Raw genomic sequence first — 27,160 nt, 5'->3', positions numbered from 1 at the left:
GTCCGCTCACCTACTGGCGACACCCCGCTTTTTTACTCGAACTCCATTGATAAAACCGTAATTACGGACCGGCGATTAATGTAAACAACCTTTTTAGAGTGCACTTTTTAATTGACGGCAGCGCGTTTATAATTATTTGTCTTTGATTGTTTTTTAGTGCTTTTAAGTTGAAAGTTCCATAACTATTACAGTTTTTTTTGTTTCTTCTTTTGTAATCTACAGTTGTTTTATCAAACTCATTTTCACAAACTTTTGTAAATTCTTGGAGTTGAAACTCACGGCAGTTTTCATCCCCAAATAACAAGGAAATATCAAGGAAAATTATTTGTTTTGATACTTAAATTTCCTTCAGCCGTCGGAAGGAAACTTAAGATAATTTTGATCCGCGCTCATATTTCACAACATTTTAATGTCTTACACTACGGCATATAACATAGACGTTTCATTCGGTAGGTATTGACGAAGAAGAAAATCTGAAAAGCTGGTAAATGAACTCTCCTATTTTGGAAACAGTGCACGAATACATCAATGCATCAGAATGGAATCGGTTCAAATGCCATCGGAGGACCAGGAAAGGGCCTACAAGTTATATAATATGTACAAGGTAAGTCCGCACCAATATTATTATGTAATCTTTTTTTCCGTTGACATTTAATTCATAAACATTTTATTTCGTTAACCTGTTAAAGTTAAAGTTGTTAAAGTTAAGTAAAATTAAAAACTCATTCATTACCTTAAATATGTTTCGCCTTACATTTATCACACAATTTTTTTTTATCATCATACTTTACTTGTTCAATATTATTCTTGGAAAATGTACATATTAATTTAAAAGTAACGTTTTGGGTGATCGGACGGCGAAACGATATAATCCTTCACGGAGAGTGCCAAACACTGTCGCCTCTAACGAACTTATCATAAAGACTATTAAAATGTATTTACAAAAAAAAGTAAGTGGGTATAGTTTTTTTACATATTATAGTAAGTGTATTTACATATTATATCGATTGTCCCATATGGACCCATATTTAATTACAAACTGCTTAGTTTGGGACTAGAGGCGCAATGTAAGATATCCAAAGATTATTTATTTCGTGTAAAACGTTTGTTTATTCTCCATTATAAATTAGTTTGTAGAAACACCGAACAGGATATCGCTGGCTTTGAAAACTGTCAGTAACTATCTGAAACATACACAGAAAACTAAAATAGTTAACTTGATACGCAAATAAAATACATAACATACTATCTTTTAACGGCACCGTATATTCAAATTGGCCAATCAATCAATCCAACTCATGCTGATAGATGCCGCGATGGAAGAAAACATAATATAACTTTTAATATAACATATTTTCCAGGAAAATCCTCCCATTTTCTTATTTTATTTTGCTAGTTATAACTTCATCAACCAGGAATTATTTTAGCACGTTACTTGTATAGCAAATAAAAGAAATGAGTAAAAAGAAAGAAAATGTTTATTTGGTCCAAAACAATTATTACAATTTTACAGTTCAAAGTATTTGTAAGTACGTACATGTTTGAACCAAAATGGCATGCGCTTTTCAAAAACATTTCACTTTTGCTTCTAGGAAAAAATATTGTATCAAACTTAAGTCAATGTAATCTGATTGAAGTGTTCAAGTATCCTATTGTTTGATTTAACTTCCTTAAAGATAGTTTTTAAGTACGTTTTTAGGTACCTCTAATTTAATTCTAAGATAGCAAGTCATACTAAAGTTTTCCGACCCGTATTTTTAAAAACCTATCTTAGGATTGTTTTTCATAGCACGTACTTTTCCGTTCTGAAAATTTGAATTTTCAGTGTCCCTGCCCTCGAAGCACTGAATTTGTTTCATTTGATAGAATAGCAATAAATATGTAACCAAAATGTATTTAGTAACATTTTGGTGTGTGTTACAGTCAACACAAAAAGATTTCACACTTTGTGTGTGTCACCTGGGAATTGAACCCAGAACTCCGAGACCTAGTAACGGGAGAGTGGAGTGGAGAGCTTTCTATATAATTTAATTATATCTATTTACGAAACATTGCTAACTGCTAATCTAAAAAATCTTTGGGATTCGTGGAGCTATTTGGGACTTGTATACGTGTAAGTGCCCTGAAAAAGGCCTTCTTACACAAGTACTAAAAATATTTTGATTTTGATTTGATGTGAGTCGATACCAAAAGGTAACTTATTGGGTACTGCCTCCGCCGTCAACTGCAATGAGGAGGTTGTAAAAGAAGATTTTAGTCAATTTTTATAATAGCAATAGAAGGTTCAATCGAGAACGACGCAACAGAAACTTACATTTGCGAATCCAACTCACACTTGACTGGTTTTTGGATTTGTATGATGTTTGTGTTCAACGTTTATAAGTTGAAGTTGATTGTTATGAGGTGTTTGTACAGCGATTTGTGGCCTGTAACAACAAACGTCAGGGCAAGCTCACCCTCGTCAATGTCGGACGGAACTTATATTTAAATCTGCCAATAAACAACTGATGGTCTCTTTTAATTTGTTTAAAAATAGACAGACGGACAGTATTTACTTTAAAATAATTAACATAAGAATTCTAAGGCTTTGTAAATTATTGTTGCATGTAGAGTTGGGTACTTTCAGTTACGAGAAAAGAAGCTTTCACAAACTTTATTTACCTAGGCCTAGGCTAGAGCTCGTTAATTATAAATTTTAAAGTCCTGAAACAAACCAGCCCCTATTTTCTAACTTCAACATTGGAGGAGGCCTAAAATATATCGTAATTCCTTTGAAATTACGCTGCTAATTAACGGCAGCTGTAAAAGATGTTTTTATTTATGAAAGAGCTCGCAAAGTTTAAGTATTTTAATCTTAATCTGTACTAACTTAGGCTTACTTAAGTTTTGCTGTGTGGATAATATTAGTCCATTTTTTTTCCAAATAAACAGCTCTAACTTGGCTTAAAATAAAGTATTAAAGGTATATTCACATAGGTAGCGTTAAATAAATGATTTTTTTTTCCTTAACAGCTAAAGTTCTTTGATAGTATTTTTTAAACGAAACAACAATTTTTGTTTAAAAATTGTATTCTGTTATGACAGCAAACAATCCGTTGCCATGACAATTACAGCTCTGAAACTATGCTAGATAAAAAATCGTAGTTGGTGAAAACAGGAACTCTAAAAATCACCCAGGCACCGTTTATTTTTTCTCCCAGACTTTGAGTCTACACGTTGTACACTGTCTGTACTAATAAAGAATATGAAATTGATTCGGTCTGTCCGCTATGTAAACTAAAGCGCTGTACACACCGTAGATCGACGGCTTTACATCGATGCAACGTTGTCTGAGTCGGCACGAGACAGCATCTACAGGGTGTCCCAAAAACAATGGATAACCCTGTAACCATCGATAGGCCTCGCCATGGTCTCCCTAACGTCCAATTTTGACCCCAGTAAAAATATCACCGTTTTCAAGATTTTTAAGTTTTTGTGCATTTTTAGAAAATTGCCACCTGCGATTACTTTTTCTCATGCCATTTCTACAAATGACGATACTTTTCAATCTAGTTTTTTTCCTTATCACAAGAGATAGTTAAGCTATCAAAAGAAAAGATTAAAGTTCAACAAACTAGTTTAAAAGTATGAAAATTTTAAGAAATTGCAGAGAAGAAGGAAAAATTAATTCATTGTCTTGCACTTTTGATTAGCCGTCGTGTAAAAAAAATGTAGGAAGACCATCGTGCCCATTACCTTAAAAACTTCCTTGGTTAATTGAGATTCTAAAAAGGTATCACAAGCCTATGTATTCTGTATTATTTTTATCTTATGGCTACTTGAATAGCAACTAGTATGAAAACTGCAAAAATGAGTTTTTATCGTAATAGTTAAACTAGGACTGCATAGTGGCATTAAATACAAATGGATAATTTTTAGCGTAGGAATTTTAATAAAGCAACATTTTATCATCATCATCATCATCATTTCAGCCATAGGACGTCCACTGCTGAACATAGGCCTGTACCCCAATGATTTTCATAATGACCGCTTGGTAGCGGCCTGCATCCAGCACCTTCCTGCTTACCTTTATGAGGTCGTCGGTCCACTTTGTAGGTGGACGTCCTACGATGCGCTTTCCGGTACGTAGCCTCCACTTTAACCCTGCTGCCTCAGTTCGGCAACCTACTGTGCCCTGCCCATTGCCACTTCAGCTTGCTGATCCGTCGAGCTATGTCAGCGACTTTAGTTCGTTTACGGATCTCCTAAATTCTGATACGGTTTCGTGAAGAAACCCGAGCATAGCCCCTTCCATAGCACGCTGTCCAAAAAATCCACGTTTCCGAGCCGTGTATTATCACGGGTATCTGTCTAGGCACATTTATAAGGTTTAAAACAAAAATTAAGTAATCACAAAAACGCAGAACGGACGGCCAATGGGGCAACAGGGTTAAAGTGGAGGCTACGTACCGGAAAGCGCATCGTAGGACGTCCACCTACAAAGTGGACCGACGACCTCATAAAGGTAAGCAGGAAGGTGCTGGATGCAGGCCGCTACCAAGCGGTCATTATGAAAATCATTGGGGTACAGGCCTATGTTCAGCAGTGGACGTCCTATGGCTGAAATGATGATGATGATGATGATAAAATGTTGCTTTATTAAAATTCCTACGCTAAAAATTATCCATTTGTATTTAATGCCACTATGCAGTCCTAGTTTAACTATTACGAGAAAAACTCATTTTTGCAGTTTTCATACTAGTTGCTATTCAAGTAGCCATAAGATAAAAATAATACAGAATACATAGGCTTGTGATACCTTTTTAGAATCTCAATTAACCAAGGAAGTTTTTAAGGTAATGGGCACGATGGTCTTCCTACATTTTTTTTATACGACGGCTGATCAAAAGTGCAAGACAATGAATTAAATTTTCCTTCTTCTCTGCAATTTCTTAAAATTTTCATACTTTTCAACTAGTTTGTTGAACTTTAATCTTTTCTTTTGATAGCCCAACTATCCCTTGTGATAAGGAAGAAAACTAGATTGAAAAGTATCCTCATTTGTAGAAATGGCATGAGAAAAAGTAATCGCAGGTGGCAATTTTCTAAAAATGCACAAAAACTTAAAAATCTTGAAAACGGTGATATTTTTACTGGGGTCAAAATTGGACGTTAGGGAGACCATGGCGAGGCCTATCGATGGTTACAGGGTTATCCATTGTTTTTGGGACACCCTGTATGTATACGCAGCGCTATCTAGCGATGGGCGAGGGTGGTGAAACGCTGTTGTATTTTCAACATATCGATCTAACAAAACGTTTTTCAAACATTTAATAATATGAAAAAAAAACTTTATTTAACACTTGTTTTATCAAAAGCAAAAGCTCTTAAGAAAATAATTTTATAAGAAATCTTAAAAATAATTAACTTCAATACACATAAATAACATGTAATATTATTCAACAAATATAATTTTAGGTATAATTTTACGCACTATAAAAAAAAACAAAAAAGTTCGTAATCTAAGTAGGTACCTACTCGTAATTACACAGAATAAAAATTAAGTAGAATATTCTTCAAAAATATTTGTTTATGGGCGTGGAATGTAGCTTCGTGGGTAGTTTGAAATTTGGAGTCTCATGCGCAGTAGAGTCTGATGCTTCAGAACTAGTTGCAAGGGCTAACGGACTCTACATTTGTCTTCATTAAATGTTTTAAAACTTTTAAACAGTTCAAGATTTTTAAACATAAGTAAAATTTTATAAAAAAAAAAAACCGACTCCAAAAAACCTACACTAAAACGTAGAAAAATAATTACTAATTACCTACTTATTTATTAGGACGAATTATTAATATTTATGTAGGTATACCATGATTGATACTTCTGGAGTCGGTGCCAAGATTATGAAACATGTAAAGTTTGCCTGCACCGACTCCAAAAGTATCAATCATGGTATACCTACATAAATATTAATAATTCGTCCTAATAAATAAGTAGGTAATTAGTAATTATTTTTCTACGTTTTAGTGTAGGTTTTTTGGAGTCGGTTTTTTTTTTTTATAAAATTTTACTTATTTCTTGCTTTTTAGTTAACTAATTATTACCTTGATGTTACCACTGAAGGTACACTGAGACCAAAAAAAATTGGTTCATAATCGGCGGAGATATTGCGTACAAAAAAGTTCATCCCCAATTTTCAACCCTTGGGGGTGAAATATTTTCTTCAAATTCGCATGAAACCACCCTTTTGATAATACCTATTCAACAAAAAAATAATCGTTCAAATTGGTTTATAATCGGCGGAGATATTGCGTATAAAAAGTTCATCCCCAATTTTCCACCCTTGGGGGTTGTTTCTTTTATTATTAAATTTAAATGGGACCACCCTTGAGGTATTACCTATACGCCGAAAAAAGATTTGTTCAAATCGGTTCATAATTGGCGGAGTTATCGCGTAACAAACATAGAAAAAAAAAAAAAAAAAAAAAAAAACATACGGGTCGAATTGAGAACCTCCTCCTTTTTTGAAGTCGGTTGAAAATAAAAAGTGATTGACAATCAAAATGAAAATAGTATAGTAGCCTAATTTGTTTTATTTTTCTAGCATTTAAAAACATTGAAAAACAGAAGGTTTTTAAAAGTACTTGTTTTTGCACCATAATAACCTGCACATTAAAGTAACTACAAAATATCATGCACCGTTTAATTAGTAGGGTAGGAAAAATACACATTCGGGTATCTACCCTCATTCTGCGAGCTCTTATGGCTTATAATAATTATTATTGTCCCCAGTGGCAAAACTGGCTAATGCCTCATAGAAAACAACTAATACCGCGCCAAGCAAGAGGTCTTGTGATGAAATGATTATGATGTAGTAGGAGTACACGTAGAGCATAATGTGCTAACATAAGATAAGCAATGCCGAATATTGCGGCAGTTATCATTTGAATTTGGCTGCACCAACGGTCGCAGGACTAGTCAGCAGACCAAAAAGCAATGTTAACAACAGCAGCGCCATCGGCATCGCGCGGTGGTTGGCGGCACTAGCGCCGGGCGGCGCGGCCCCCCGAGCGAGGCGCGCACAGCGACCGCCACGCAGTCTTCCCGCGCGGTCCGCACGTGCGTCTAGCGTGCCTTCACATCGCCCCACAGTTTCCGAACGAACCTCAAATTCCACAAAAGTGCAAATACAAAACATTCACTGAAACTCACTGTGATCAAAGTTTGTGAACGACGACCAGGATACGACGTTGCGTCACGTCGTACTGTGTAATGACTCCAGTGCTCTATCAATTAAAGTTGTAATTGTATAATTTTTCTTCCTCGATAGATTAATTAGATCTTACATAGAACCGGAAGGTATTAAATTAATGAATGGAATTAATTAAAACCACTACGTTTCGTTAGATGGAATATATGGCAGTTAACTGAATACATAAATGGTATGTATAAAACTTTCTATGATTATCTTGCATTGTTTAAATTGTTTACGTAGTTATTTTCAAAGAGTTATAAAACTTTATCAATGTAGCAATAAACATGATTTATTTTAATGTAAATAAACTGGACAAATATATTTTTTAACGAGTGAAACGACTCCATATCTCCAAAGTAAGTTACGTAGTAGCTCTACTAAGTAACAGTTGTGAAATGTTTTTTATGGATTTAATTTCTGTAATGTACCAAGAAAATGTATAAAGATAAATAAAAAAATAACAAAGCAGTGTTTTTCAACGCTACGTTGTACAACACTTCTTTAAAAAAATATTACATTTTACGCTTTAAGCATTTAAAAGCGTGTTAAGTCGCGTTAAGAGACAATAATTACATTTTATTATGTAGAAAATATAACTCGTCGACATGCATCATTTACTCGGGTGTATATTTATTTAAATGACGACAAACATCACTATCTACGACCAACTGAAACATGCCTCGATAGAGCGATAAGATATGCCACAGTTAATTATTTATTAGTTGCCTACTTTGTAAATGTTTCTTTCAAGAATTCAAGTAATTCTTATGTTACCAATAAAGAAATAATATTTTGCAGCTACTTTAACATATTAATATCTACCGACTGTCATGTTTCATATGTATTAGCTTAAAGTAAATCAATATTTTAAATTAAGTACGACTCTTTTAGTGAACGTATTTTAAAACGATAAAAATATTATTTCTAAGATTCCTTGTTAATTAATGATCAGATTTGGCTGTATTAATTAAAAGATGATCATAGATCACTTTTAAGATGAAAATAGCTTCAAATAGGTACGTGTATTAAATATTTACATACACCGTGATCAAAGATAATATACCGGCTCTACCACGGTTATAAAAATAAATGTAACAGACTTGTATTTTAAAAAGTGCTTGCCCTAAAAATAGGGCAAGTGAGTCGCGGCATGAAACCTTACGAAAGGTTTATGGACACATCGCATAACGGCAGTTTAATACTGACTACGACTATTACAATAAAATTTTAACGGCATACCCAATTCAAATATTAGGCAACAAAAAACCAACATATCCCCCAATAATTTATTCAACCCTTGTTTCAATAATTAAGTAAAAGTAAAATCGTGTCAAGCATTTACGTTTTAAATCTACAAAACGACACATCCCCAAGTAAAAAGGTTATCTGTTTTGGCTCGAAACAAATCTAAAAGCTCAATAAAAACTCTACCTCTTCAAACAATGCGTCTGTACCGGTTTTTTGGAGCAAAAAAATGAATCCACCTGCTTTCTTATTTTTATTTGTTTGTCTCCCCTATAGGACGAAAGCAAGCTACGATCAGAGATGCGTTCCAATTGTAATAACATCAATTGATTTAACGCTATTTTAGTGGGAGGAATAAAACGAGGTCACCGACCGGCAATTATGTCCTCCTAGAGACTACTCCGTAGCTAAATTACATTATAATGGTATTATGCTTTCTTGAATTCAACATGCGATATAAATCAAGGAATGGTAATGTTTTCGTTTTGCATAGTTCTCTTTGATGTAAATGTTATTCTATACTAATTTAAATTATCTGCATTCTTTGTCCAACCCAAATAAAAGAATGAAATAACGTTTTAGAATAATACGTCAAGCAGTTCATTTTCGAACTGTATTAAACTTACCTACTTTACGAAACTTTCTACTTTCCACGCTCTAAAAACATATTAGAAACATCGTATCGTTATGGATGCCACATTATAATCGACAATTACTGAGATTTATCGGTTAGAAAAATTATCATTCCATTTTGTTTGTTCGTTTAGTTGTTTTAAGTCTAATTAGGCTTGTTTAAGAAGAATGGACAATTATGAGTTAAAATGTAGAGTGCTTGAAGGATATTTAATTACGAGCGTTCGATGTTTTAAGTAGTGTATCAATATTTATGAATGCTGGCATATTACAAAATCCAATAGCTCGAAAGCAATTATCAGGGTGTCCTTTCACTTGGTGCTGGTGTGTGTGCTGTATAAGCCCATTTGGGCCCGCAGCCGGTGCGTGGAACCGGTCCGTGGAATGAGACCGACTTGTGCTCAAGGTACTATACAATGTTGATCAATCGGATTTTAGACGATTAAAACGGTTCTCACATTCAATTCAATAAACGTTTGGTTGTTATACTTTATTGGTCTATTGGATTTGGTTGTTGGATTTAATAGAATATGCAGTATCAATATACAAAGTAGGTAAGTAGAATTCACACATTTGGGCAAATTCAAAACTCTGATTAGATGATAATGTAGAGCCAGAAATTGTTTGAGTTTTATCGAGAAAGTTGCCGTTCTTTGTTATTTTTTACTCCTGAAGTCAATAAATTATAAAATCGTCTGTCCATTAAACGGCTGATCTATCAACGCACACCCAAAAAAAATCTTAATAGCTTTTTTTTGTAACCTAACCAGCTAAGTTCGAACAAGCGGGGAGTTTCAAAGTATCCATCAGCTTATTATTAAGACTACTAAAATTAGGTATTACGATTTATAACTGAAGAGACACTTATTTTTGACAATCACATTTTATTAAAATAACTCTACACGTGCAACGCTGCAGGCAACCGCTAAGTCACCATAACATAACTACTTATACCAAATACATACACTTACTGACACAACACAATGTTAATAAACAAGTACATTCTAACGAAAATAGGTACTCTAAATAACAATATACATTTCATATTCACTATTAAGAGATTTTCCTCTGAATACGTAATAAAATATACAGGTGTAGTAAACACCCCGAGCGCAATTCTGTGGAAGTTCTCTCTCAATGCTACGTTTACTTTAAGCACGAGTTCTCAGAACATAAGCCAAGTGTTTATGAAACTTCTAAGAACAAAAAATAAGAAAGGATGTTTTATAACACCTTCACAAAAGAATTTCTCGGAGAAATAACTTTACGGGCATTTATATCTTATGGACAGCAAACTATTTTTGTTGCCAACGCCTAAAAGAAACATACAGGCTTCACACAATTCTTATTACTTAATGTAATAAATTCTGAAATCTTTCTTTCACGGAACATAAGTACTTATTTTTCTTTTAAATTAGATAGAGATACCTATCTTTTCTGCCTTTTAAGTAGCCTTTAACACAACTTCATACTCTTTGTTTTAACAACTAGAAAAACGTATAGGAATCAAATATGACTTATGTAAACAATCAAGTGGGCATTTGTGAACGAGTAGTTTATATCTACATAAGGCCATGACCCCAATTAATCTCCTTAATTAAAAGAAAAGTGTCCACATAGGCAAATGTCACACACAATATGAAGAAGCACATTAAAATATGAAGGAAATTATGTTTTCTTTTTTTTCAAAACGACTGAAAAATACATAGTAGGTATTATCAGGTAGGAAGAAATTTCTTATACTATTATGGGTTCTGAAAAAAATCGATTTTGATTTGATTTCCCCACGAATAATGTTTAATCATCCTGTATGCTCACGTTCAAAATGCTCTACAAAAATAAATTGTATGGTCGTCGTCTAAAATAGACTAAGCTGTAATAAAATACTAAAAGTGTTGCGTCTGTTGCACAGATCAAATCAAATGCCGTAAGACAGTGTGCCATTTAGGCGCAACGCAATGTTATTCAATATCGCAATCTTAAGAAATGCTGTATTGAGTATTGCTGAACTGATCATGTAAAAACTAACTTTCATCTTAACTTACTTTTGCTTAGTCTGTCAGTCAATTTTAAATAAAAACCTACTCATTCAATTTTAAATCAATCAAAAAAAAGTACTAATCTATGCATGTTTTAGTAATTTTGACGTAACAAGTAAAATATCCATAAACAAAGAAAACTGTTTTAAATGCTGAAAATCTGTTATATTTGAAGCTCTGAATCTCTGCGCTCTACTTACTTAACATTTGAACGCTAAACACTATAATTAATTTCCATTAGTCAAAGCATATTTTACGATATAAATTAATATAATAAAATGTACAACATAAACATTCATTGATGTCCATAAAGATTAACATGAACTCCAATCAGTATATTAAATAATAGTAATTGGCTCGTTACTGTAAGTTTACGATAATACTATAAAATTAAATTTACCTCCAAGCCTAACTTAGAATAATTTGCTCCGAGCCGAGTAAGATGCAATCAACAATTTACTCAAGCGAACGTAGGAAATTTAATATCGTGTAAAAAGTAAAAAGTAATAAAATTGATCCTCTAACTATCATGTCGGGAAGTTAACGAGGTTGTTGTGTACAGTAACCATACTTTATATAGGATTTTTCGTTTGAGTTTAGCCCTTATGTCGAAGGATATTAGATTGCTCAGTATCAGGATACGTTATAGCAACACAGTTCGCTGAAATTGTTCCCGCAAATCGAAGCTCAGGGAATCTCGTGACGTCGTGCTGTAATAAAATCAATAGCGAATTAAACTCTTCCCTCGAAGTTGTTATTACTAAACTTAAATCTGTCATCGGAAGTTAGTTATCAACGGGACATGGATTGTTGAAAAAAACATTATGTGCCGTGTCCCAAGCCGTCATCTTATTATTAAATAGTTATTTCAAATAAATTGCCCAACATAATTACTTATATGCTTTGAGAGATCACTGATGGAATTGTAAATTAATTACCGAAGCTTTTTAAAGCTTTTAAACATTCACCAATATTGTATTTTGAATTAAAATTGGACTAAATAATGTGTAAATAATATTTTCTAAAAATAAAACATATTATCTTTCTATAGAATGTGCGGAAAATTCGGAGAATTTCTAGGAATGAGTGTTATGCTATTTGATTTACAACAACTTCTGCTTTCACGACGAATACATTTGCTTTTTATAAAAGTTATTGGCTCTACCTTGACATTGTGAGTAATAAACAAATCGGTATAGGCTTTCTTACGCTGTTTCTAGTTGTATCAGTTAATTACAGTCAAAATGCGCTAGAATTCTTATTAGAATTGAATTATTTTTGTTACTCATACTGAGGCACGAAAAAATTGAGGTACTAGTGCGACGCTACACACCGCGCCGAGTGACCGCATTCTTAAACTTATAAACTTATTTTAGGTTCTAATGCTTTTATTAAGGCCGTAATACATCAAGCCCATGTTTTAATTATAATTTTCGTGTCTAATTTTATACCTAATGTTTATTCAATTATTTTTATTGTGTGTTAATTTAACCTAGGCTTTTTGAAACAACATAAGAGCGATAGAAAGTCTTTTCTCTGTATTATCTGTACTACGAAAATATTTACATGATGTTAATTCCACTTAGTAGGTACCTACAGCGATTTTCAGGGAGAACTGGAAGTATAAAGTATATTAAAATAGGTACGCTTTACGTTCCATTACTCTATTCTCTCTAGAACTCTCTCAAATAAAAGGTATTTTTTGTATAAAATATTACCTACTGACGATTGACCTTGCCAACGCGAATAAAGTTTTATCACAGTTATTAAATAATTTTGTTCCACTATATTATAATAATAATCCTTATTCATAACCGTTGCTGTTTTTAACGCTCGGTTATAAACCATGCCTCAAGCAATATTGAAAACTATTTTCTATAAAGCAAAGCCCAAGAAGGAAGCTTTTAATGTATCTTCAACATTAATCTTATTGTATATTCTTTCAAAATGTAGTGAAATTTTCAAATATTTATTGAAATTAAAAAAAACTCGTTTTTTATTTAGGTTTCTATCAATCAGTATCTAAGTCTCATCATCATCAGGTCATTTAGTTTCCACTGCAGGAACACGACCCTCTCCAATTTACCAGAAGCAAATGGACAAAAGGTTATGTAACTTTATATTAAACATAAAATTTTGTTTGTTTCAGCGACCTGAAAACCTCGAGTCGCCGCTGTCAGCACCACGCGACTCCAAGAATAGCATATACGCTATGAATGATCAGGTTAGTAATATAATTATGTCTCATGTCATTTAATAGGAGTTTTATCAACCGCTAAAGTCATTGTCATTTCAATTACATCTACAGGGTGTTAGGTAAATGGATATATGAGCCGACACTAGCCCATGTTAACATGTTCATATAAATGGTATGGTTAAGTCAGAAAATTGATATCTGCATTTAAATTATTTTAATTTTCATACAAATCGGATTTTATAAAATTTATTTTGTATGAAAATTTAAAAAAATAAAATGATGATATCAAATTTCTGACTTCACCATACCATTTATATGACCATGTTAACATGGGCTAGTGTCGGCTCATATACCCATTTACCTCACATCCTGTATACTTATAATAAATCTGTAGAGAGGTCAATTCTGTACATGAAATATATTTTCAAAATAACTATCAGGGGGTGATTAGTGATCGATACTGATGCCAAAAAATCTGTCTGTCTGTCTGTATGTTCCTTATAGAAACAAAAACTACTCGACGGATTTTAACGAAACTTGGTACAATTATTCTTCATACTCCTGGGCAGGTTATAGTATACTTAGGAATTCCCACGAGAACGGGAATTAGCGGGAAAATCCTTTTGTATGAAAAATCTAAACCGCTTAAGTTAGACGCTTGAAATTTGGCATGCAGGTATCTTAGTAAACTTAAAGCTTAGTTACAATAGGATATTGCAAAATTCCCACGGTAACAGGAGTTAGCGGGAAAAAACATTTTTATAAAAAAATCTAAACCGCTTAAGTTAGACGCTTGAAATTTGGCACGCAGGTATCTTACTAAACATGAAGCTTAGTTACAACAGGATATTGCAAAATTCCCACAGAAACGGGAGTTAGCGGGAAAAAACATTTGGCATACAGGTATCTTAGTAAACTTAAAGCTTGTTACAACAGGATATTGCAAAATTACCACGGGTACGGGAGTTAGCGGGAAAAAACATTTGTATCAAAAAATCTAAACCGCGTAAGATAGATGAAGGGGGTAAAATGGGAGCCACGCGTACGAAGTCGCGGGCGGCCGCTAGTACGAAATAATCAAAGTAAATACAAATGATATAAAAGTTCTCCGGTCCACATACATCATCACGTTGTAGATATGCTTGCCCTTATTATGTACCTACTAGCATACATAGAGGTAGGGATAGTTAAATTCTAGTTCTAATGTAGATTAGGAGTTCACGCTAACAGAAGTTCTTAGGTACCTATGTAACTAGATTTTTTAAGATTAACATGGAGTTAATCCTTACACATTTCTAGTATAAGCTTTTGTCATAATTATTACAGGAAAATTAAATGATTTCTTTTAATTTAAATACTATTGAGAAACAGGTCTAATTTATTGATAGCGTTACAGTAACAAGACAAGAAAAGATTACAGAAATAATAAAACAGAAGACACCAACTTGATTAAATACTACGCAGATTACCCTGAATCGTCCCTTGAAAATAACTTCCACATGTAAATAGACAAAAAGAAATAATTAGCAGTCTATAATACATAGTCATGACGACAATAGAACGAATAACAATGGTACAATTACAGCGAGAGCTTTTTATTGCCATTAACATTGTATAGAAACTTCTTGTGACGGTATTCTCTCATACACTTTCTTATGTATTCAACTTTGTATTAAATAACTAGTAGTTACAATGTTTGTTAAGTACCAATTTGAGAACAAATTAATTACATTCACTAAAACAGAGTAATAAAAAAAACTCAATAAGAAAATTAAATTTTTGAATTCATATTCCTCCTAACAAAACGTCCCAAGTTCGATTCTCAGTTCGATAAACTTTTCTCAATGAACTTGGGTCAGCTAAGTAGGTATCTCAGTTGCTATCGGAATGGGTAAAAATACGTGTACAAATCACGTAGAATCATCTCTATCGATTTGGTAACTGTTCATCGAATGATTCTGAATGCTAAGTACTCGTGTCTTGGTGTTTTGAGAGGATCCCTCGATAGAATTTGCTAGTATTAAAATATGCTTTAATATTTAAGGGTGAGATGCTGCTGCTTTGTTGTCTAGTCTAGCTCTTATAAAGTTCGAAGGGCAAAAAAAAAACACAGTGGCATCTTGTGTGTAGTAGGAGCGAATTTGCAATAAAACTCGACTCTCTGTGCAGGCGACTGTACATAACTCTACCAATAACAAAAGCATACCTACCCAATCTTTATTAGACACTTCCTTATGACGTGGGGAATTGGGCCTTACGGTACCACAGTTTAGTACTTTAATTGAATTACGTTTTGTGTTATCTTGTTTTAGACTTTTCACACCCCATCATTTGGCGACGAAGAGTTCGATATTCCCCTCATTCACGGACAGCATGCGACTGGTGGCAGCGTGCAGAACTCAGCGCACATTCAGTATACGCAGCTTCACCATACAGCCCCTCAGGTACGCATTCCATTTTCAAATTATGACGGAAAAATAGCTCTACTTTCTTTTGTTTGTTAACAAAGTTCTTTTTTTTACAAGAATAGTAATAGGTACTTATTTAAATAAAATATCCTTTTAATTTCCTTTAAAGACCTCATTAATATTTATTCATTGTCTATAAAATTTCGTACAAAATGAAACGTTTGCGTAGCCAATTCAATAATGGTATTATTGGTAAGTAAACCTCTGAAACCGAACTTCTATCACAGTGGCCCGAAAGTTACACAACAACGTTATTGGTATCTCGGATCCGCCCTACTTTTTAGATTGCTTTTTATTGTAATTGAATGCCTATCAATGGATTCCGTTTAACATCTCAGTTGAGTTACCCCAACTCTTGTCCCAATTTATAAATGGGTGGATAAAATCATACGATAACTTTTAAAAAAAATAAAACCGACTTCAAATGCGTGAACACAAAAAAAACTAAAAATTAAAAATATTGCGTATAAAAAAGTGCATCCCCAATTTTCCACCCTTGGGGGTGAAATATTTTCTTCAAATTCGCATGAAACCACCCTTTTGATAATACCTATTCAACAAAAAAATAATCGTTCAAATTGATTTATAATCGGCGGAGATATTGCGTATAAAAAAGTTCATCCCCAATTTTCTACCCTTGGGGGTTGTTTTTTCTATTATTAAATTTAAATGGGACCACCCTTGAGATATTACCTATACGCCGAAAAAAGATTTGTTCAAATCGGTTCATAATTGGCGGAGTTATCGCGTAACAAACATAGAAAAAAAAAAAAAAAAAAAACATACGGGTCGAATTGAGAACCTCCTCCTTTTTTTTGAAGTCGGTTGAAAAAAAATAAAACCGACTTCAAATGCGTGAACACAAAAAAAACTAAAAATTAAAAATATTGCGTATAAAAAAGTGCATCCCCAATTTTCCACCCTTGGGGGTGAAATATTTTCTTCAAATTCGCATGAAACCACCCTTTTGATAATACCTATTCAACAAAAAAATAATCGTTCAAATTGATTTATAATCGGCGGAGATATTGCGTATAAAAAAGTTCATCCCCAATTTTCTACCCTTGGGGGTTGTTTTTTCTATTATTAAATTTAAATGGGACCACCCTTGAGATATTACCTATACGCCGAAAAAAGATTTGTTCAAATCGGTTCATAATTGGCGGAGTTATCGCGTAACAAACATAGAAAAAAAAAAAAAAAAAAAACATACGGGTCGAATTGAGAACCTCCTCCTTTTTTTTGAAGTCGGTTGAAAACTAGATTTTATGCAATTATTTCTGTTACTTTACTTCGACTTTTCGATTAGTATTTTTGACCCATACATTTTTAGTAGCTTCTGCTCTTGACATAGCCCACGTGGAGGATTTTCGATTATCTACATTCAGATTCTGATGTATAATGTTTGTATTTTATAACATTGTAAAGTTTCATCAAAATTTATCCAGTAGTTTTTGCGTAAAGGACTAAAAACCATCCATATGTAGTTAAAGCTAAGTTTAAGTAGAAATTAAAGATATCTATCTTTGGAGATTATGATAGGTATGTGCAGAGATAAACTTCGAAAGGAAGCTCCGGGATCAACACATCTACATCAACTCAGACAGCCAAGCAGCATTGCTAGCCTTAAAAGCATTGTATCCTTCGAATACACGTCAAAATTGGTGCAAACATTCACCGAGACACTGAATGCACTGGGAAATACCAACAAAGTAACGCTTACATGGGTACCAGGACATTCGAATATAGAAGGAAACGAAGTAGCAGATGAACTCGCCAGAGATGGAGCCGATAACCCTCAAATCGGCGTAGAACCGTTCTGTGGCATCACCAAACAACGAGCCACCACGCTACTACCGCCCTCTGCAAACAAGAGGCTATTGAGTGGTGGAAGTCTACATCGGGACAAAAACACTCAAAAGCACTCATTCAGGGATATAGCAACAAAGTAACTAAGGAACTGCTAAAGTTCAAAAGATACAAAGCCTGTGCAGTGACTAGAATACTAACCGGCCACTGCAAACTAAACAAACACAAATCAAACATAAACATGACCGAGGAAACTCTGTGCAGATTCTGCCATACAGAAAAAAAACGGCCATGCATGTTCTTTGCTCATGCGGCCCGCTTAAGGCCTCAGCCTCGAACTTAGCGGGCAGCGGGGCGGCGGCGGCGGCGGCGCGGGAGCGGGGCGGGCAACGCAGACCCGTTCTCGAAACTAGGCATGGAAATGATTGCTATTTTTCATTCATTTTCATTCTATGAAATGATGATTTTTTTTCATATGATTTCACATGCGAAATTTCACAGGCAATGATTTTTATTCGCAGTGTTTTAATGTAGCTCTTTCATATAATGTGCTACTTTTAATGAAGTATGAATGATGATGAAGAATTGCTAATTAGCTAAAATATGAAATGTAACAATATCTGTTTCATTTATGTCGCACAACAAAAAACAAACAGTTTCACAGCACATTAATAACCGCGCGACTAATGAAAATCATTCATTTCATCTGCCTGCTATCTAATGAAATCACACGAATCATGACAAGGAAATCTAAACCTTACGCCTTTGAGTTTAAAGTACATATTTAAAATGACCAGTTTCGTCCGCCATCACATCTCTTTTCCTTTTCTAACACGCACATGATCAAATCATTCCTTCTTACTCGCTCGGTCGCTTCGCAGAGCTGCGCTCACGAACTTCGCTCGAATGAATGAATGAAATTCATGTGATTCGTGATTTCGTTGACTGTGAAATTATAGCAGTCTATGTGAAGTAAAATAGCAGGTGTGATTAATGAAATTCATTTCATATGATTTTTCACCTGCTATTCATGAAATGTTCCATGCCTACTCGAAACCAGCGGGCAGCTCGCGCGGCGCTTTAGCGGCGAAGTGTTGTGTTCGGGGTTGTGTTGTCGAGATATTTGTTTTTATTCGCGAACGAAATGTCTGAACAACGGCGACAATTTTATTTCGATTCAAATTTATTCCTTACGCTCGATTTATTGTGGGCAAAAGAAGGAGTGCGCTGCCCGCTCGTTGCCCGCTCCCTCGCCGCTGCCCGCTCGTTGCCCGCTCCGGCGCCGCTGCCGCGCCGCTGTTTTCGAGAACCGGTCTATTTGATTTTACGCATAAGATCCTGCCGCTCCCGCCCCGCCGCCGCTCCCGCGCCGCTGCCCGCTAAGTTCGAGGCTGAGGCCTAAGAGCAAAAGAAGTATCCATCTCGGGTGACACAGTCATCATGCACCCGGATGAGATAGCAGATATCACGCTCCAAAGAATCTGAAAATTTATAGACTCAACGGGACTAAGCAGTGAACTCTAAAGACAAGGGCTGCCACAATAGATCAAACCTGGTCGAGCTGGCGCAAATGAAGGCCCAAAAACCAATAATATGTAATATGTAGTTAAGTCATAAGTTAAGTGTAGATTAAAATGTGTCTCCAATATCCACTGCGAGGTGAAACTTTAAGTTAGGTTTTTACCGTTTACTGCGGCTCATATTAAAATCATTTATCAGTGAATATACGACGCCTAATCGCGATAATGGCAGTAAAAAGCAGTTAGTTCCTGCCTAGACAGACTCTTAGTTTGAAATGTATAATAAATTGATTATTTATTTAATAATATGGTCTATGTTAATTGAAAAGTTCAATTGAAATAGCTACCGGTTATTTCAATTAGCTTCACTAGTCTTCCTGGTGCAGAAAAAAAAAGAAAAAAATGACAGACGATACACGTCAAAAAAGTTTGACGAGTGTTTTTGTCATGTGATTACGGATTTCAAATGCATTTTATAAACATTTTGTTTGTTTAAATTTAGTTACAATATGCCTTTAATTTTTCGTTAATTATTATTCTTATTATTTCAATTCAAAAAACCCTTTTACTTTGTTATGTAAGAATTTTATTGTTACCATTATTTAGGTTATGTTGTTAACGTCACACAAACACAAACTTGTTTGTTTCAACTTTAAAGAAGTTGTGATAAAAAAATGGTATTGCTCTCAGGTGGGTATGATGAATCCGGCTCAAGACGGACTAGCACCGCCGGGCGGTGCACCTTCTTACCAGCAACCTCTTTATTTACAAGAACCCCATACACCTGTTACGTCGCACAGGTAACTATTGATACTAGTTTTTACCAATATAATAGTTTTAATGTTGTAATAACTTGGCATTTACATAATATTTTCAAGCTTTCCATCTCAAACTACAGTTTAACACCCATTACTTACCTATTCTTGTGGTTTGAACCCACAAGTCCCACAACTATACATTTTTACCTTTAAGTAGATACAATTTGAAACCAGAGTTTTCATATTCATTTGTTTTCTAGTGGGGCAGGTGCCCCTGCTGGTAACTACATGATCCAGCAGCAACCTGGTGGTCAGCAGCGGCTGCTGATGATGCAACCCAGCCAAGTGATGAGTGGCCCACCCACACCCAGTACTCCCACTCAACCCTCAGCACCTGTATATGGATCCCCACAACGAGCGTCACCACCAGGCACAACTAGTGATGATTCAGATGACAGTGTGCCTTCACATCATTCCCAGGTAATTTCACTTTATAAAACCTCATATAATATATTATGCCACATAAAATAAATGTACCATCAATGATAATACCAGCATATTTTAACCTTAAGTCTTAAATACAACAAAACAGACATGTGTGAGTATTCTTTGCATTTTAAATTTAGTCCATTTTATGGAAAATTACCATTATGTGACACTTCTTTCTTAACCCCACTAATGTTTATACTTGTACAACATCCCCTGATCAATCAAAGTAGTAAAATAATATTTTAATTAGGTAGGTAATAAAATATTTAACATTTTCCTCAGATTGTGTCAAATTTTACAACATTCCATAATAACAATTTCGATGTACTATAAATATGTTAAAAATAAAATACCTATAGTTCCCAGTCCTAAATTAAAACACAAAGTCAAGAATAGTGCATTAAGCTATTTATTACCATGTAGAAATATAGTTCATTGGCAGGTACCTACTTCTTGGTTTATCATTTAGTGTTTAAATAAGTAGAACATAATAATAAAAGATTCTAATGAATTGGTTGTTTGTTGGTAGTTGCCTGGTGATGCGGAAAGCCTTCTGCCTATCCATTATTGCTCAGCGAGCCGGCAGCAACAAACTACGCTTCATCAGGTATAGGCAAATTTTACCGCTTACATATTTCCACACACAGTATTGCCTATTCTTATAGATTTCTGTTGCCAATGAACTATATTATATGTAGTATGTACATACTTATTTATATTTATTATAAATACACCACTTTGCTTATGCATGTAATTATCAAAGCTAATTATTATTTTATTAGTTTGTTTATAAACACATAAATTACATTTCTTTATTTACACAGATGGGTGTAAGCAGTATGGGAGTAAAAAGGTCTTCTCCAGAACCCATGGATAATGGAATGAATCGGGGACAAATGCAGAAAAAACCTAAAGTTCAAAAGAAAAAGAAGAAGAGAGATCCAAATGAACCACAAAAGTAAGAGATATACTTACATTTTAAAATAATGTCTCATTTAATTTCAATTATCTTAATATTTTTTCTGTTTTTTATAGACCAGTGTCAGCATATGCACTATTTTTCCGGGACACACAAGCAGCAATAAAAGGACAAAATCCCAATGCAAGTTTTGGAGAAGTTTCAAAAATAGTTGCATCCATGTGGGATGGTCTTGATTCAGAACATAAAAGTGTAAGCATAATGAAATTGTTATTTTGTTGAATTGTTTAAAGTAAATAAATAACATTATCTAAGCAAAGCAAAATTATTGTCTCTAAGCCAATAATTTTCTTTCACGTTTTGTTCATGTTTTTATTATTGTTATTTTGTGTATAGGTTTACAAACAGAAGACCGAAGTGGCCAAAAAGGAGTATCTCAAAGCACTTGCTGCATACAGAGCTAGCTTAGTTTCAAAGGTATTTATGAAGAACAATAAATATTAAAGTTTTTTTATTGCTTACACTGAGAATACTTGAGACAAAAATAATCAAAGATTCGTTTAATGTTTGACAACAGGAATAGCAGGAAATCGTTTCGAAAGCAGATTCCAAGATAAAAATGAAATACCTAGTAAACACAAGCACACAAGTCCGATTATTGTACTTTGTAACCCTGTATAAATTGTCATACACGCGGTTTTGGGCGTAGTCTGGTAACGAAGCAACGTTATTCACTCGTTACAAATAACGTTAACGTATAAACTCAATTCCTTTGCTACAAACAACAACTGTCAATGTCAGTGAACTCGTTCCATTCGTTCTTGGCAAACCGGAATTTCTCAAGGACTGAGCGGAGCTTTTGTTAAATTTGTTCAAGATACCCTTGCTTTTGTTCTTGGCTCCTGAGCTTTTAGACGTTATTTAGAGGTTTTTAGCTGATTACTTATTTAAATTAGCGGTCACAATTACAAAATTAGTAAAAGTTTACGTATGTAAACGTTTGTTTATTTGCCGACCAAAACAAAAGCTTCTACAACCTACGCAAACTTTCATATAAATCGAAGCTCACAAGGTTGAACTTTTGTTCTGTTTTGTTCAATGTGATCGTTTTTCTTTCTAATTTCGTACCATATTTATATGTACAAATAAATCCACATTCCTGTTTGTTTATTATTGAAGCTTTCTAACCTCAAAGTTTACAATGTGATTCAAAGTTTAATATTATTGTGATTTTGAATTTCCAGGGAGGTGAACAAGAGAACCAGACCATGTATAATCACAACAATAGTGCCAATTCAAATTATGGTAATTATTACCAGGGGCAAACATATGGAAATGGTCACTCACCTCAAGGATTTGTGCCAAACAGTGTGCCTCAAGGCTATTCGCCACAAAACTACCCTGGAGGCCAACCACAGCCCGCTTACCCTGGCCAAACTCCACAAGGATACCCTGCTAATCCCCAACAATCACCTCAAAACTATCAAGGCAATATGGCCCATGCACCACAAAATTACCAGGTATGTACTTTTTGTTGTTAAATTACAATTTAATAGTTATTTTATTGATGAGGTATGACTTAAGAAATCTGTAATTCATACAGGATATTGTTTTATCTAAATTGAGCTCACTTAAAGTTTTGTCTTTATAAAAAAAACAAAATAATTATGAAAACTTTGTTCTTAGGGTGTTCCGGGTCAATCACCCCAGAGTTATCAAGTAAACCCTGGCAACTCACCCCAAGGCTGTCAGCCCAGCCTTGCACAGTCTCCACGAAGTTATCAGCCTGCGCAGTCGCCATCTAACTACGCTGCAAATTCAGGCCTATCACCACCGGGTTACAGACAAGTACAATCGCAGTCCCCACCCATGGGGTCTGTTCACCCTGCCATGCAGTACCATCATTCCCAACAGGTGAGTCAATGTTGTATTGAAATTTGAAATGCTATTTATAAAAAATGAGTAATGTCAAGTAATTTGTCAACCTACTTTAAAATAAAATCACTTACACCCTTATTAATAAAATGTTAATAACACTGGATTAAAATTACATTTCCATACTAAATGACAATTTAAGCCAGAGTCCAACTAGGGTGTAACTTTTATTAATAAGGGGGTTATAGCTAGTCGAAGTTCTTGCATGCTATTCTTTTAAACATAATTTAATTATTATTACAACTATTATCAAATGACATATTAAACAATGACATAATTTATTTGTAACAGCAAATGCAGCAAGCTCATCAACAAATGCAACAGGCACATCAGGTACAACAGTATCAGCAACAACAACAACAACAGCAGCAACAACAACAACAGCAGCAGCAACAACAACAACAACAGCAGCAGCAACAACAGCAGCAGCAGCAACAACAACAGCAACAACAACAGCAGCAACAACAACAGCAGCAGCAGCAACCACAGCAACAACAAATCCCTGGACAAGTGCCAAAACCTGAACATTCTCCAAATAGTAACGGCAGCTCTGGCATGCCACAGCAGTCGCCTGATGTAAGTTCAGTGTCCCGTCATTTCAATACATTTTCCCAGAACATTCATATAATTGAACAGTGGGGCTAATTTACAATATTAGAACATTTTAAAAATAATCAGAAAACCTTATACTTTTATTTTAGTACCTTGAGAGTGGCTCTACCTTTTTTGAAATTATATTCTAAATTTTTCTCAAAGCACACTTCATCACACAAGTCATACATTTTCAAATTTAAAATAAAAGGGCAACATTGCAATAAAATTATATTGATGCAATTCAATTCAATCAATTATCTTCTTCACAGCAAAATGAAAACAGAAGTACACCCTCATGTATCCGACAAGGCTGTACAAACCCAGCCATAGCCAATAGTGAATGGGAAGATGAATATTGTTCCAATGAATGTGTAGTCAGCCACTGCAGGTAAATGATCATTTGACATCTTAAAAAATATATTAAAACGAAGCACTCTGCTCTTTCAAAATATGTGATGATCGTAGCTTCAATCACTTGCTTCCCTGCAACAGCAACCAACCCAGTTGTTTCGTGGTTTTTTCAATAACTTATTATTTTAGTTAATATTGTCGGGATATTGCTACATTATTTTCGTTGTCTAAACTCTGATTTTTAATTCGACGGAATTTTGACATTTCAGAAGTGTTGCCAACATTGAAACATTCCCACTAAGAATGGAGAGCATTTTCACAAATTAAAAATTAATCCTTTCTTGAATTTAAGGTTTCACTTGAAAAACTAAGGCTTAAAAATGTACTCATCATTTCAAAATGATTATTTGAATTTTTATTATCATATTTTTGATGTTACAAAAAAAATTGGGAAATTATTTTTCTATTACTGGACTCCCTGGCCAATAATCCATGGGTTACAAACCTTTTTTATGAAAATCCTTTTGTTAATAAAATCTTGGCTTCATAAAATAATCAATTTAAAAGATGCTAATTTTATAATCCAAGTTGATTATGATGACGATAATGATCATTGATAATTAATACATATTTTCGTTTCTGATAATATGTTATTTTACTGTGTTAAAAACACGTTTTTTTCTATTTAATCTCTAAAATGTACATAATAATTAGTGTTCATTGAATTCACAAAACAAAAAATAGTTCATTCTTGTAAGTTGTACTTGATGAAATTTCATTTCATAATATTTATTAATAATTCAAAGCAAAAAAGGCTTATTACATCTGAATTGTCAAAAAATGACAGCTGTCAGAATTCCGTCGAATTAAAAATCGGACTATAATTACATTTTATTCTTTTATATGAAGCTGAAATAAATTGTGCAATTACAATTATTTATTGATCCACAACAAAAACCTTAACACTGCCTATTGCCAGCGATTTATTGAGAAACCATAAGTAATGGATAATATAATTTTAAAAAATCCAATGTTGGTCCAGTACTGCATCAATTTATAACCACTGGTCAGCGCTGTGTTATAATTGTGTTGTAACATAATTATTAACATAGCCTTTATATGAAATAATTGTTTTCAGAGATGTCTTCAGCTCTTGGGTAGCTTCCAACAGCAGCAACCAGATGCAAAATTTTTCCGCAGTGAAGTAAACTATCTGTACATATCAAGAGTAGTTACTAATAGATAAATTACTCTTTCAAGTTTATATTGAGTCTAGAAGTACATTATGAAATATTAGTGTAATTATTTTCATTTGTTACAGTACCTAATATCTTTTGTTTGAGTGTTTTATGCCCTCAATGGTTTATATGCCTCTAAAGTTAAAGATCTGCTTAAGACGCGTAGTTACGAAACAACGCACTAGACTTGATTGAAATTCTAGCATAGTTTCAAACCTAAACTTTAGTTTGAAACAATTCGAACATTATTATCGAACAGGCCTTATGTGGATTATATGGGAGACAATGATTTCTTTTTTCAAAAACTTTCCTTGTTGATTTCTATACATATTTTGTATTGTATTTTTTGCATGACGTGGAAGTAGTCTTTATTTATTTGCTAAAGCATATTAAGCAAAAATGTAAAGGAATATGTACTAGGCCTACATAATGATCAGGCTAAAGCAAAGCTAGTGTTAAAACTAAAATGTAATTCTCCTTAGTAATTATGTTTTTATTAGCTGAAAATACTAGATAGTAATTTCAACTCATTTGTAAATTATTTTAACAAAATATAACTAAGGCTTGTGTGAATAAAATATTTATACACGAATAGTGTTTCAAAAGCATTTACAAGCTTTTATTTCGTTTAAATATTATGAACAAACAAACTCTACATTAACCTCGTTAATAAAGCAATCCTTGCCTTAAATATGGTTATGTAATATTTAATTATAGGTATCTAGATTTAAGCTCGAATAAAGCACGATGATGCATATTAGCAATGAAAAACTTGTATTAATAATACCTTTCAGTATTTATTATTGATTCAAAATCATTGTTTATAAACTAGCATTTATTACGTTGTAATCTTAGGTTGTAATATAATCCATTAAATATTATATAATGGTTTAAGATTAGTTGCTGTAAGATTATCTGTTTTAATACTTCATCATGCGTGTAAGCAGGCATTAGAAAAACCATAATCGAGTCCTCAAATCGTGCTGTCGTCAAAGTGAAAAGGAAAAAATACGACGATAACATAATAATACTTTATGTTAAAAACTAGTTTTGACTTGGACGGTTAGATAATTGTTGATTTCGATATACTAAATCTTAAAAATATCAAAGTTCCAACTATGTAGCATAGGTACATAAGTATAAGATAGCAACATTTACTTTCCTACAGACCTGTGTTTAGTATTATAGGATTTAGCTGGACCAAAATTTTCTTTATTCAAAGCAAAACTATTTTAGAATATTTGATAAACTCTAAGTTTTATGTATAGGTATTAAATATATTATTACAATTGTAAATAAACACATGCAATAATAGCAGTAGGTACCTAGCAGTAGAAAATACGTGAGACATAATTTCAGACTTATGTTATTTATTTCGTAAACCTGTTAGATAATATAGCATCAAAATAATCTTTTAAAATGTAAAATAAAAATGTATAAAATGTAATTAGAAAAAAATGGTTTCAATAAATTTCATAAACATACAAATTGGTTTTTCATGGCTAATACAAATTATCTTTACAACATACTAGCTTTTGCCCTCGGCTTCACCCGCGTGAAATTTAGTTTGTCACAGATCGTCATAAATTATATAAGCCTCTATTTACAATAATACTGTAAAGTTTCATCAAAATCCGTTCAGTAGTTTTTGCGTGAAAGAGTAACAAACATCCAGACATCAAAATTTTCGCATTTATAATATTAATAGGATAGTGTGTCCCAGAAAGATT

The 27,160-nt window shown here is 33.7% G+C and overlaps 1 protein-coding gene across 6 annotated transcripts; it reads left to right on the top strand.

Annotated features, from left to right (window-relative positions):
- On the top strand, nt 1-26,918 carry LOC135071872 (TOX high mobility group box family member 3-like). 6 transcript variants are annotated; one of them, XM_063965714.1, is made up of 15 exons: nt 3-80; nt 454-604; nt 13,302-13,376; nt 15,662-15,793; nt 19,837-19,946; nt 20,165-20,384; nt 20,923-21,000; nt 21,218-21,351; nt 21,429-21,564; nt 21,709-21,789; nt 22,557-22,832; nt 22,999-23,226; nt 23,539-23,823; nt 24,111-24,229; nt 25,331-26,918. In XM_063965714.1, exons 2-15 carry the CDS (start codon nt 539-541, stop codon nt 25,398-25,400), a joined length of 2,010 nt encoding a protein of 669 aa, XP_063821784.1. In that variant the 5' UTR covers nt 3-80; nt 454-538; the 3' UTR covers nt 25,401-26,918. The 6 variants fall into 6 exon arrangements, with proteins under 6 accessions (XP_063821787.1, XP_063821784.1, XP_063821786.1 ...); XM_063965717.1 differs by lacking the exon at nt 24,111-24,229 and having other exon boundaries at nt 1-80; XM_063965716.1 differs by lacking the exon at nt 20,923-21,000 and having other exon boundaries at nt 4-80.
- The last annotated feature ends 242 nt before the right edge of the window (nt 26,919-27,160 follow it).

The sequence above is a fragment of the Ostrinia nubilalis genome, chromosome 5 (genome assembly GCF_963855985.1).
Source record: "Ostrinia nubilalis chromosome 5, ilOstNubi1.1, whole genome shotgun sequence".
Lineage (NCBI taxonomy): Eukaryota > Metazoa > Arthropoda > Insecta > Lepidoptera > Crambidae > Ostrinia > Ostrinia nubilalis.
The sequence above is the reverse complement of the archived record's forward strand: the minus strand, read 5'-3'. Positions and strand labels throughout refer to the sequence as shown.